The sequence below is a fragment of the Semicossyphus pulcher genome, unplaced genomic scaffold (genome assembly GCF_022749685.1).
Source record: "Semicossyphus pulcher isolate SPU_LCO1_2020_fin unplaced genomic scaffold, fSemPul1.0.p SCAF_18, whole genome shotgun sequence".
NCBI lineage: Eukaryota > Metazoa > Chordata > Actinopteri > Labriformes > Labridae > Semicossyphus > Semicossyphus pulcher.
Window position 1 is genome coordinate 1,608,713 of NW_027211691.1, and position 13,544 is coordinate 1,622,256.

At 40.0% G+C, this 13,544-nt stretch overlaps 1 protein-coding gene across 2 annotated transcripts; it reads right to left on the reverse strand.

The window, feature by feature from the left end:
• Positions 1 to 7,465: 7,465 nt before the first annotated feature.
• pigm (phosphatidylinositol glycan anchor biosynthesis, class M) lies at positions 7,466 to 13,327 on the reverse strand. 2 transcript variants are annotated; one of them, XM_069667517.1, is made up of 8 exons: positions 12,929 to 13,327; positions 11,913 to 12,086; positions 11,644 to 11,764; positions 11,300 to 11,555; positions 9,509 to 9,612; positions 9,187 to 9,341; positions 8,158 to 8,259; positions 7,466 to 7,866 (listed from the first exon to the last, which is right to left on the reverse strand). In XM_069667517.1, exons 1-8 carry the CDS (start codon positions 13,097 to 13,099, stop codon positions 7,708 to 7,710), a joined length of 1,242 nt encoding a protein of 413 aa, XP_069523618.1. In that variant the 5' UTR covers positions 13,100 to 13,327; the 3' UTR covers positions 7,466 to 7,707. The 2 variants fall into 2 exon arrangements, 1 of the variants encoding a protein (XP_069523618.1); XR_011308561.1 differs by lacking the exon at positions 7,466 to 7,866 and having other exon boundaries at positions 8,179 to 8,259; positions 8,610 to 9,341.
• Positions 13,328 to 13,544: the final 217 nt, after the last annotated feature.

Sequence of the window (13,544 nt, forward strand, 5' to 3'; positions counted from 1 at the left end):
TTATGATCTCTCCCTAACTGGAACCACACGCTGACAGTTGTGTTTTGTTATTTGAAACAGAACAGACCCAGTGGTCTGGTTAAGTTTAGGCTCAAAAACAAGTTGGTTTTGGATAAAATAATACATCAGTGTGTTTACTTTCACAGGGACACAGCGGTCTGCTGGGTCAAACACAAACAGCTTCACTGTGACGGTTCAAGTGTGCACTGCTACGTCCTGCAAAACCGCCTCCATCAGGTTGGATTGGACGATTTTAAGAGTCCCACACAACAGCTGACCTATATGCTGTAAGCCTCTTTGCTATGCATGTCCCCAGATGAGCCTTTAAATTACGTAAAACTGAACGACAAACACACAGCTGACCGTACAACACACAATTAGAACATGAAGCACACAGAGCTCTGAACGCCGCGGGAACACACAGACAAGAACAACTCAATCATTCAATATAACAGCACAAAGGAAGAAGCCTCTCTGACTACACGGCGCGACACTCGTCTAAACTGTTTCAGTTTATGTTCCATCAGTTTGTCTGGAAAGTTGACAAATATCAGAATCCCACAGTTTTCTGATTGTTCCTGCAGATGCCTCACGTCTTCCTGTTTTCACTTTGTCTCTATGTTTTAGTTTTTCTGTTTGGATTCTTATAAAAACTTCTGCGTTCTTTACAAACCACCAAGCAGCAGCCTCTCTTTCATTAGACGACGTTAACAGGAGGTATCCTCACGCAAATCAGAGTCGAGAACTGTTTCCCCTCTGATGTATGTGGGACTTTATGCTCTCTGTCTCTGTCTTTAGTTGTCACAGGCCTGTTTTAATCTGGTCATCTACCAGTGCTTCCCACTGCTCTCCTGAGGACTCATTGATCGTATTTACACTGCAGCCATTTTCCTCCGTCATCACGCTCAGGATGGGAAGCTCAAATGCTGTGTTAATGTCTCCCTGCTGTGTTCCAAACACATCTGACACTGCCGCTTCCATTGTACCGTTTCATTATCGATAAGCAACTGTAAAGGTAATGGATGGTGAACATCCAGAGGGACATTAGGCCATATAAACAACAGAAAGCTAATGTTAGCTACAACCAAGACAGGACATTAGCAAGAAATTTAAATCTTTACTTTTGTATCACATAACACCAACAAAGTGATGTAAGCTTTTAGCCACTTCCTAGTTAACGGTTATAGTACCGTCCCTCCAGGAAGACAAGATGTTGCCACGGCAATTTTTTTGCCAAGAACTAGAACTGTTCCAAAATAACGAGCAGCTTAAATAACGAGCAGAGCAGCGTAAATGTAAGAAATAATGTGTGGATTCTCCTTTGCACGTACGGATCGCATTGCATGTGCAAAAATGAGCATGGCAAATTACTTTCAGTTTTTACACATTTTATTTGGCGTCTAGACACGTAAATCAACAGGAAGTGATGTCAGAAGACAAACAGCTTTGTAGTCAGTCACAGAAAAAGCGCATGAAATCCTGGAGGGGCTGATATGAACTGGCTGAATGCTCATGTTAGCCAGTGTTTGACGTAGATGATCAAATATGTTGTTTCTACTTGAAAGCTGCTCACTGAGTGTTCAGATGCTGATCAATCAAGACGTAATGAAATACAGGTGAATGATACACTTGGTCAGAGTTAATATATACTGGAACACAGCAGAACAACATTATAACAGCATTCGCGAGCCCTGAGCTGATGAGAGAAATGGCTGCCGTGTGAATAAATGCAACATGAATGAGGCAGAGCACGCTCACGTGTCTGAGTCGAAGAGCTTCGAGGTAATAATCGACATAATGTGAAGTGAGTCAGGAGCCAGTTTGAGTTCTGCAGGTCAGGTATCCCACATGAGGATCCCCTGAACAAAAGAAGCTGTTTGTCATAATGCAGATTTAATTAAAGGCACCTTACAATGTTCTTTAGACGCTCCTTAAAGAGCCGGAAACTTTAGGTAGAATCAGAAGTTAACAGAGCAACTACGGAGCCAGATTCAGGAGGCATTTAGAGGAGCTGTGAAGGGGTGTGTTTAGTACAAGAGCACTTTGTGGACACTGATTAAAACACACCACTCCGTTGTTTAACAGACAACACGACGACAAAGCAGCGGCCTCACAAGGATCAGCCTCTCTAACATGAATTACATGTAAGTGAGTAAAGACTAACTCATGCGAAACAGCCCGTAGTACCTCTCTGTCACTGTGCCCCAGAGGAGCTCTCTGCTTTGTCTCACTGTACCACTGATGATGTGACAATGAGAGGCTGACTTTAAATGTTTAATATTCAGTCATCATGCACGCAACCTTCCATCACGCCATCTGTATGACACTTGTTCTGGACGGGGAGGGGACGACAAACAAAGAGAGAGAGAGGGAGAGAGGGAGGTGGAGGTGAGAAAAGAGAAGTTATCTTCGTCGAGGGGTGAAAACAATGAAAAGAGCACAGCCAATCAAGAGAGAGGAATAATCGCTCAGGGCAACTGTAGTGTAAGCAAAGTGTTTGATGCTTGTTGACAGCTGTATCTGTGTGTGTGTGTGTGTGTGTGTGTGTGTGTGTGTGTGTTTGTGTGTGTGTGTGTGTGAACCAAGACCTATAATCCTATACCATGCGAGGTTGCGTGACCATTCATGCCCCACTCTTTGCTGCTCCGCACACCATTTGCCCTAATTGGTCACACCCACTCTGTGTCCTTCTCACTCACACACGCACACACACACACACACACATATAGGCAGATGCATACATAGACACAACAATGTCGGCATCTCCCTGTACCCCCCGCTGACAGTGAGGAGGATCCTTGAGGGGATGTCATAGACATGTATGCACACACACACATGCATGCACATTAACATGCACATATACACACACCCTGCTAAGCATATGGAAGACAGTCACGCAATCAACCGGCAGCCACGCCATCCTTACATCCTGACTGCAGTCAGCTCATGAACAATAGCCTTGTGTTGTTGCGTACTGTCTTTACGTTCATCAGCGCGGCTAAATGTGTTTTTTAAGCCAGCAATCTTTTTTGTTTTGGACTCGGGCCGAAATTTAAACACCGTGTAGAGACAGTCATACATCAGAAAACTACCACTTTAAAACAACGCAGAGATAAAAGGATTTGTCTTTATGCGTTTATTTTCTGCAGCTGGAGCTTCTCCAGATTTCACCAACAAAGAAGAGCACGTTACACCTTCTTTGAATCATTCTCGGCGTCCTGGATGCACAAGGATAGAGTTTAAAACCCTGTTATTTGTCTATAATATAAATAGTTTATAACAAAAGCGATGTTGGAGCTGAGCACTATTCTGAATTACGAGTACGTTAAGCATCCAGAGCCCTCAGGTCGTCTGTGACAGGTGTGCTCTGTGTTTACAGGATCAAAAGAAAAAGGTGCAGCAGCCTTTAGTTAGTCTCTTCCTCACCTGTCCAACGAGCGTCCTGAAAACAGGAAGTGCGTTTATTTTCAAGCTTAAGGGGCTCAAACTTTGTTTCCTGCGTCTGTGACACGTTTCCTTTTCGTGCTCCTGTTTTTTGTTTTGCCTTTTGTTCTCCTTTAAATCAAACTTCTGTGTGATGTTTAACTTTTTATTTTCTTGTTTTTTAATCTTTGAATTAAAATGACATGTTTTCTTAATGTTTTACGTTTCAGAATCACAATCAGAAACACTGTATTTGTCCCCGCGGGGATTTGGACGTTACAGTTGCTCTCATACAGACAGAAGCAAAAACAAATATAGGAAATATAAATAAAGGTAATAAATATGTTAAAGAAGTGCTTTATCAATACAATGACAGATACGAAAGATAAAAAGGTGAACATGATTAGAGTTAAATACAAAAACACACTTTGTTAAATAAACAGTATTAAATAAATATAATAAATAAATACATATGATAAATAAATATGATAAATACATATAATAGATAAATATAATAAATGAATATATAGTCAATAAATATGAAAATAATAATAATAATAATACATTTTATTTGAAGGCGCCTTTCTCGGCACTCAAGGACACCGTACATAGATATATATATATATATATATATACACAAAATAAAAGAGAGAGAAAAAACAAACAAAACAAGAAAAACAAAAAATATAATAAATAAATACATATAATAAATAACATATAATAAATACATATAATAAATTAATATGATAAATACATATAATAGATAAATATAATAAATAAATATAGTAAATAATTATGAAAATACATATAATAAATATATATAATAAATAAATGTGATAAAAACATATAATAAATAAATAAAAGGCAGATTTAATGAGTGTTGCACAGACCGTACACTCTTTGTATCTGAGTGGTGCTGTTAATAATCTTCATGTCAGATGAACTCAAACTATAAATATTTATTTTTTATATTTTATTTGTTGGTATATTATTTAACCTGGATGTTATTAAGCCCCAGACCACTGATTGTATCAAGTGGATCGCTTTAACATTATTTCATTCAAATGATCTGTCTCGACCTCTTTTAACCAAACTCCTCTTATTTAACTTTTTATTTTAAACAACATTACAACATTAATCTAATCTGCCGTTTTGCACACTGTTAGCAAAGTGCTGCTGCTGAGTGGCAAAACTTTATTCTACATTTGTCTGAAAGAACAATAAACATTTCACCTGTTTATTCCTGTTTTATTGTTTATCATTACTTTGACTGTTTCAGCTTTCTATCTGCTATTATTAAATGTGACCGTTAGGTGATTAGTTGTGGCAAACTATTTGAACTTCTTTATTTTACCTCTGGCTACAAGATAAGATAAGATAAGATAAGATAAACTTTATTGATCCCCCAAAGGGGACATTTACTCGTTACAGCAGCTCACAAATCAGGAAAATTAAATACTCAAGTAATAAAATTAGAGAACAAGTACAGGTGGCAGTAAAAGGATAGAACAAATATGACAATATAGAAAATAATATACACTGTGTACATGTTTCCTTGTTGATTGATCTGCATGTTATTTTTCTGCACAGAAAATTGTTCATCCATTTTAAGAGCTAGAAACGCACTTGGTGTGCAGCATCATGAGAACCAGACATGAGATCAAACATAATGCAGGAATAAAACTCAGTGTAGCAAAGATTACTGCACAGAATTATATAACAAGCATTTATGAACTTGGTATGTAGTAAAACAATGTTGGGAGTAGAATCTGTATAATTGTAGTATGAATGATGACAGTTGCAGTCCTGTTCTAACACTATAATGAGGTGTTACAGAGCGTGACTGCAGCGGGTACGAAGGACCTGCGGCCGCGCTCCTTCTTGCAGAGCGGGGGTCTCAGTCTGCTGCTGCCCCCACAGTCTCATGCAGGGGGTGTTTAACCATTAACATTGGCTTCTCATCAGCCATTCATCTACTATTCAGTACATTTACCAAACAATGTGAACTTTTAATGCATTGTTATTGGCTACTTGTTGTTACTGTTGAGCCATTAGTTGTAACAATGTGCACTTTTAATGCATTACCTTTAATCTGAATCATTTATCAATTACTTTAAGTAAACGTTTCATTTTGTTCAGCTGCTTTAATATGTGGATCAGTGATATTATTATAATTATTTGAGAAATAGTAAATTAAAACTGTCTTGTTTGTTGGCTCTTCCTGACTTCCTGTCTCGATCGTCGCTCGTGTCGTATTAACTCTCATGTTCGTCACTTTGGACAAAAGCGTCTGCTACATAAAACTGTGACATTGTAAAAATTAATTATAGGTGACAACATGAATCAATGTTTTGTCAAATAAATGTAGGTACTTTAAAGTACAAGAATACCTGGTGAGGACAAATCGCTCTAAAAAAATGAAACATGAGAGAAAGAAGAAGAAGGAGAAACATTTGTAGATATTTTCCAGCCTCTGGGTTTTTAAGATAATCTGCTGATGTGGTGTTCAGTGTGTACAGTGCTACAAGAAAATATGTTGCCCAGTGGCCAGTTTCCAGTTGAAAGGTCCCTGAGTGCATCCTGGTGATTCATAAAGTAGAAATGCAGGCCGCAGCTGACCGTGACTCACACACGCGCGCGCGCACACACACACACACACATACACGCGCACAATGATTTAGAAGAATGTCATTCCACCCTGACTCCTGTGTATCTCAGGTTGATCACATTAAAACACATTATTATTGTTTTAATAATACATGCGTCCTGCAGGGAGGCGCCCGATCACCTGCTCAGCAGTGACCACAGAGAGCGTTTGATACTTTCATGTGAGATCAGGAGAGTAAGTGAGATTATGGAGTCACTGCCAGTATGTTCGTATGAGGCTGTGTTCATGCTCCAGCTGACTGATTAATCTGCGAGGGTTACACCAGGACAGATGTTTCAACTGCCTCTAATGAAGGGGCATGCTGTCACCTGCTGGTCAGAACTGTGAACTGCAGCTGAGCAAGAGTCAGGTGTGTAAATCTGAACTTTTCACACCTACGGATCTCTGGCTCCTAAATGTTGCTTTTATTCTCTACGCACATTTTCTGAGGATAATAAAGCTCACCAGTGTTTCATGTGTGAATGGTTGAATCGGTTGCAGCCTGAATGTATAAAGACGCCTTTCATTAAAACCGTCTCCTTGTTGATCCTTCCATCCACTCAGACATTTTTCTTTGACCGAATCATTTTCAAAAAAGTCTGAAAGAGGTCATTTCAAAATAAAGCTGATGTTGTGCTTTCGTCGTCTCTTTATAACCTTTTATTTCTTTATTGTATCCCTTTATTTGTATTGCTTTAACTGCCTTTGTTTCTGTTGAATCACTCTTATTTGCACTTATTCTTGTTGACCTGTCGTGTTTGCGTTCTTGCCTTTTGTTGAATTTTCTAGACGACTCTGTTCGGCCTCTTTGCTGAATGTTCTGTGACCTTCCTTCCTGCCTTTGTCTGTTTATAAAGGTGCTGTATAAATAAAGTTATTATTCATGCTCATGTAATCGAGTTATTCTTTGGGTCATTGTTTTGTACCCAATCTTTCTTTTACAACAGTGAGTAGAGGGAATTGTTCGTATGTTGTCTGAGCGAGCGGTTTGGGTGTGTTTGTGCTGAGTGTGAGTTATGTCAAGCTGTTTTCTGTTTGTTTTAGAACCACCTGATTCACATGCAGGTGAGGCTCAGTTCACTTTGGTCACAAAAAACTGAATGAAAATCTGATTTTTCTTCCCCTCCTCCCGTCTCCGTCTCCATCCCAAAGTTGTGACGATGCAAACCAGAGACCGAGACGGGTGTGTTGAATGTTTTCTTACAGAGCTGTTTAACTTTGTGATATTGTATCATCTCTGATCTACAGCAGGTAGTCTGCTCCTGATGGCTAATGGAAAATATATGTGTCTTAGTTACAGGTGGAAAGCAGCAGTTTAATGCCCTGTGTGAGTCTCTGAGGCCTGCACAGAAAATCTTTTATTCAATGGAAATAAAAATCCAGCTGTCCGCCAATCTTCTTTCTTTTCTCTGTTCTTGTTTGTTTGATTTCTTTTTTTAGGTCTTATTATCTTGGAACTGAGTTTCCTGAGCTCCACGTCTTTGTCTGGAAAGTTTCATATTTACGCACAATAAAAAGAAATCTGCTTTGTGCAGAAATTATTTAGATTATATGAGAAAGTGATTTAAGACCTGGGCAGCCGGAGGTTAAACAAAAAACACACTTTATTGTCTAACATCCACAGCCCATCATCCGAGTCATTCCACCTTCAGTCTCTGTGTCGGTCTGTAATGAACAACGATCTGGATCAGGACGAAGGAGTTGATGATCATGAAGAGCAGTCCAGCGAGCCACATCAACAGGAAGGTGTCATAACCTTCAAACTCCAGGAAGTAGGCGGGGCCCAACCAGAGTCCCTGAGAGGGGAAAGAAAATATTCTTCATACTAAGAATAATATGAGTTCAAACATTTCAAAACAAGTTCTGTTAGTCTTCTGTTTAAATGTTGTTAGTATGAGAGTCCATGCAGGTGAACTAAAGACCACAGACGCTGAGCAGCCCTCAAAGTGACGGGAAGGCGTCAATGCAGCCACCACTAGCGATGCACCACTTTAATTAAAGGCAGTTTACTGTAATAAGGTTTCATTAAAAAGCTGCATATCTGAAGTCATAATTAATAGCAATAAAAATGTAATTAATATAATTACCTGTCCAGCGAACCAGAGGAGCAGAAGTCCCATCCCCTGCTTGAGTGACAGACTCAGGTGAGGGATGACGAGAGGGAGCAGACACAGGTACCACAGGAAGTACTGCAGAAGGATAACAAGCTGTCAGGCTATGTGAGACTGAAGTATGAAACATATGTTACACTAATATTCTCGGTGATGATTAAGGGTAACCTGGAGAAAAAACTAATGAAACTTTGATGAAAGGGAGACATTTCGAAAACTCAGCTGGTAGAATTAGAGTGTTGAAGTTTGTTTGTTTTCTCACCACAGACAAACTGCAACAGCTTAAAGCTGACCAAGATCCACCTCTTCATGTGGTCTGTGTTTGTTTGCTTGGTGCACACCTGGGTCAATATGACAGCCCAAATCAACCTCACTAACTGGACCTATTTACTTTCAGGTTTTAGTTTTAAGCAAACCATACATGTTACCTGTGAAGGCACCCTTTGTGTCCTTTCTGCCACTTGGAATTTGTCGTATTAGTATCTATATTTGTACAATCATCTGATGTGGATGTTTCCTCTGGGAGCAGCAGCTAACTTTTCAGGGCTTCCAGTGTAGCCAGCAGTTAGTGATAACCGACTTCGACCCCTCCTTCCTTGCGCTGCATTGTTTACAGTCAAACTACAAACATGAGAAGCGAGAATGGAGCAGAGAGACGACGTCTAAGAACAGATGTTGGCTGTAGTTGCAGATGTCTGTTTACAGAGATTAATAAAAAGCTAAATCGTGGTCAGATGACTGCCGATGGGAGACAGGGTTTTTTTTCCTGCATATTTCTGCAGAATCTGTTAATAAAGATTCATATTTGTGCAAAACCAAACTCATATATGTCTTATTTTATGAATCCAGCCGTCCATTCTTAATAACTCATCTCGATCCTTTAAGCGATTTGGATGACTGACAGGGGGAAGTGAAAAACAGACGAGGCCTGGTGCTCATCACCAACTGAAGCTGATAATGACCGCAAGACAAAACATGATCTGATCTCTGCTGAGGCTGATGGACCTGTGAAGTGCACACTTTGTTGAAGGAGACAAAGACGGCGGTGTGCAGGAAACAGCAGAAGGCCAGGTCAGAGTGAAAGGCCCAGGATGCGACCAACAGCAGGACGAGCTGCGGCAGGAACGCTGCCAGACCGAGCAACTGGCTCCAGCTGCTGTCTGCAACAACAACAGACAAGAAGAGTTAAAGCAGGCTTAGGAAGCTGCGTCACCGGCTCTGACTTCACCCCGTCTCGTAACGCAGAGGAGCAGGAACAATACATAACAACACATTCTTTCTTCTCCGTTCTGCAGTTCTCTCTGGAAATCAGGATGGAGGAGAATACCTGCAGTGAGGTAGAGCATGTAGAAGTATGGAGAGAAGTTGTGTCTGATGTCCCGTCTGGTCAGATGGTAGAGGTAGGTCTCATGAAGGAACTCCCAACCATACCTGACAACACAGGAGAGGAGTCGCACTTAATGTAACGTTATCAGCACTGAGAGAGGCTTACAGTCAAATCAGAACGACTACATTCAAACATTTTAAGCACCTTTTTTTTTAACATATGAGGACTTTATTTCAAAGAGGGCAGAACTGATCTTCTGTGTTCAAACAATTAACCAATTAGTTGTCGGGTCATAAAATGGTAAAAAATGGTAAATGTTGTTTTTAAGGTCCCAAGATGACATCGTCAACCAAAAGATATGAAGTTTACTGTCACAGAGAAGAAAAGAAACCAAACAATATTCACATTTAAAGAAATAATCTCAACGATTTTCACTTAAATAAATGTCTGAAAGTCTCTATCTATCTCTGAATGAGGTAACACAATGGTGACTGAGCCTATGGCCCACTGATAAAAGCCTTTGTGTTTGTAGTATATAGTATTATTATGGGCTGGGTGTCTGTGGCGGCGCCCAGTTAGTGACGCGTTTTCCATCAGCCAGCAGTGGTTGGTCTGCCAGAGAGGGTAGGCGGAGCTAAGCGGCTGCTTTTCCGCTCTCTGCAAGTGTTGCGAGTAAACAGTAATCTACTATGGCTGAACAAACAAAGAAAAGATGGATGACTACAGATACAACTTCAACAAGAAGTGAAAATCCAAAGAAGAAGAAACAAACTCGACGCTCAGATGAAGCAAACAGTCTGAAAAGGAAAGCGACCGTCAGCCAGGAAAATCAAGAGTTACAACCGGAGCCGACCGTGGACGTCACACATGCAGCACTGTCTGGATATCTGAAGTGTACTCCCGCAATTAGCGTGTATCGCCACAAGGTGTCGCCAAAGAGAACGACGAATCTTCAAGATTATTATTTTAAAGTCGAGGTGAAATCAAAAATGTCATTTTAATCCTTTTAGATCACATCCCCGGTAATTTTGTGCATCTGTTTGACAATATAGGCCAAAAAACCCAGAAAATCCATTTCTTCGTATTCTTATATCAAAATCCGATCATTTTTTCTTCCGGTTAAACTAAATTTCACGCGTGCTTACGTAAGTTAGCACCAAACAAGTTCAACCAATCAATCTGCAACATTTAGCCGCAGAGCACCAAGAACGCTCGGCCAGTTAGCTAGCTACTGCGCTGTGGAGAACGTCTGTCTACGCCCACTTCTCAACGATCAAATCAAATCCCTCTGATGATATGTCCCGCCTGCACGTCCTGTTTCACTCGGACATACGTCACGATAAGGAAGATAGATACTCTCGAAATGCCGTCTCAGCTCGACTTTAAGTAGCTGGAATAAAATAGACTTTAAATATTTTCCTAAAAATTAAGAAAAATAATCAATCATCAAAGCTGCATATTAAATCATCCGTTGATAGCTAATGGATTAATTGCTGCAGCTCAAATAGAAGAACCAGATTGTGTTGTTCCCTAATAAAAAACATACATGTCTGAATTAACATTTCATAATCTGTGTATTTTTTTAAATAAATAATAACTACCCACATCTTGTGTAAAAAGCTTAATAATCACAGTTCTCATCAATCATAGTGTGCATTTTGGAGTATCTTACTCACTCCTACGCTGTGAAGCTCGGGACTAACTGCAATATTTTACACTTGCTATGTCAAGTCGAACAGCTCAGGCGGTTCTAAACACTTTGTGTTAGTGTGTAGTTTCTGTTCACCTCACATGTAATAGAAGAGTCCCGTGAGCAAACAGAAAACTCCTCCGGACACACTTGCAAAGAGGAGCAGCTCTCGGTTGAGGAAGCTTCCTATAAACCCCATGAGCCTCCTACACCTTCTCCTCCACCCATTGTTCTCCTCTTCTGATGTAGTCTGTGACGTGCGCAGGGTCAGAATGATGGGCAGAGCGTATGTTATGGGGTAGATCTTCATGTGGACTGACAGACCATAAAGTATGGCTGCCCATGTCAGATGCCGGGCTGGAAGAAGAAAGGTTGAAAAAACAGTATTAACACAGCGGCTGACTGTGTACGCATCGCAACATCATTTTACAGACATCAATCATACCTTCCATACAGAGTAGCGTCCCCAGCACCAGGGCTGCCAGGATGGACTCAGCATTCCCTCGGCTCGATACTCCCATCGGCAGCGGGTTGAGGAGCCACAGAGAACAAACACGACGTGCAGCCTGAACAAAAAGACCTCTGAAAATCAACTTTATCTGCACTGTGCTTCCTTATTCTGCTATTTGAAGAATTAATGAGATGTGTGCACCTACAGTCAGTCAGTGTACAGTCAGATACAATCAGATTGTTAGAAACGGTGTGAAAACGTACCTCCGAGCTGAGTCCTCTCAGACGGAGGATTCTGTAGATGAGCAGACCTGACAGCACGTCACACACGATGAAGACGATCTTTCCAAACATCATGCTGAGATGGATGTTTGGGGTGAGCAGCCAGGCGAGGAGAGGCGTGTAGCGGTAGGTTGATCTGTTGTATGGAGACCCCCCCTGTACCCCTTGTTAAAATGATGTCATACAGTACAGAAGTAGCAGCAACAAATGACAGTTAAAGAATCAAAGTCGAGCGCTCATCGATCAGAAAAGGTTTGATCACTGGGTCTTTAGCATCATTTTTGTTATTCAATAAATCAATATTTATGTATACAGTGACAAATAACAATTAAAGTAATCAAATGACACTTTACATAAAGAGTTGATGTGATAGTTTTTGGTTTTTTATACACTGAGCTTTTATTTTGAAGCCCCAAAAGACAGTGTGTTGTTTGGAGTGACTTATCTTGGTCCTTATTATTAATACATTTATATTGAATAGAGGTATTTAAATTCATGGCTGATCAAGGTGGAGCAACTATTGAAGTTGAGGAGTTCAATAAGTAACAAAACATCTAATTTAATGAATTATTTTGTGTGTCGACAGTCTTAATCTGAAGGCAATGCAGTCGATATAAAAAATACCTTTCTGTTGATCATGTTAATATGGCTTGTATTTTACGTTAACCTTTCTTCCATTACTTAGTGTTTCGTTTTTCTGTGATCAAACTGTTTTTGATCATTTGTTTTGCTAATTTTTAAAATTATTTTTTCTATTTGTTTGTAAAAAGTAATATTGCTCTGACTCTCTCCGAAACATAGATATTATTTTTATGTCTTGAGGATTTGTTTGAATACTTAAACATTAAAATGTTTCTAAAGTGTAGGACGTGAGTAAACTTACTTTGCAGCAATGGTGTTTATCTAGTTGCAATATATTAGATATCAAGTTTAGAAATATAACAGCTTCGTTAGCTTCTTAAAACTGACACAGAAGTGAGAAGATTGCTGTGAGTTACCTCAGTAATGAACCTTGCAGCATCAGTGAACACATGGTAGTCGATGTCAGTGTACTTCACCACCATTGTCCTGTCCTGGTAGTCTCCATAAGCGACCAAGGCCAGCCTTATAGCGAGGGAAGCCGTAAAAAGGACATGTTTCTCTGTTAGCTTGGTTATTAGCCTCTCCATTATCAACCAAGCAGGGAAAACCTGAGCAGCAGGCAGGGCTGGGAGATAAGTTAGCTAACTGCTAGCTACTTTGTCGTCTTTTAGCTCGAACACGTTATCCAAACTGTCCGCTTCTGTGGCCATCTTCGCTTAACTTGAACCTACAGCGATTTCTGCTAATGTTACCGCAACGTTTTGTTCATAAACGATTTGTTTTTAAGTCACGAAACTTCAAACATGACAACCAGGAAGTAATCCGGAAGTGCGTTTTCTTCTTCTTCTTCTTTGTAGTTTTTATGACGTTTAGCAAAACAGCTTAAAGGCGCATTACCGCCACCTGCTGGACTGGAGTGTGAGGCAGATTTTAAATTTTTAAATTTTCTTTTAATTTCTTTTTTAATATTAAATTTAATATAATCAAATAGCAAAGAGGCACTATTATTGAAAATAATAAATACATGATTAA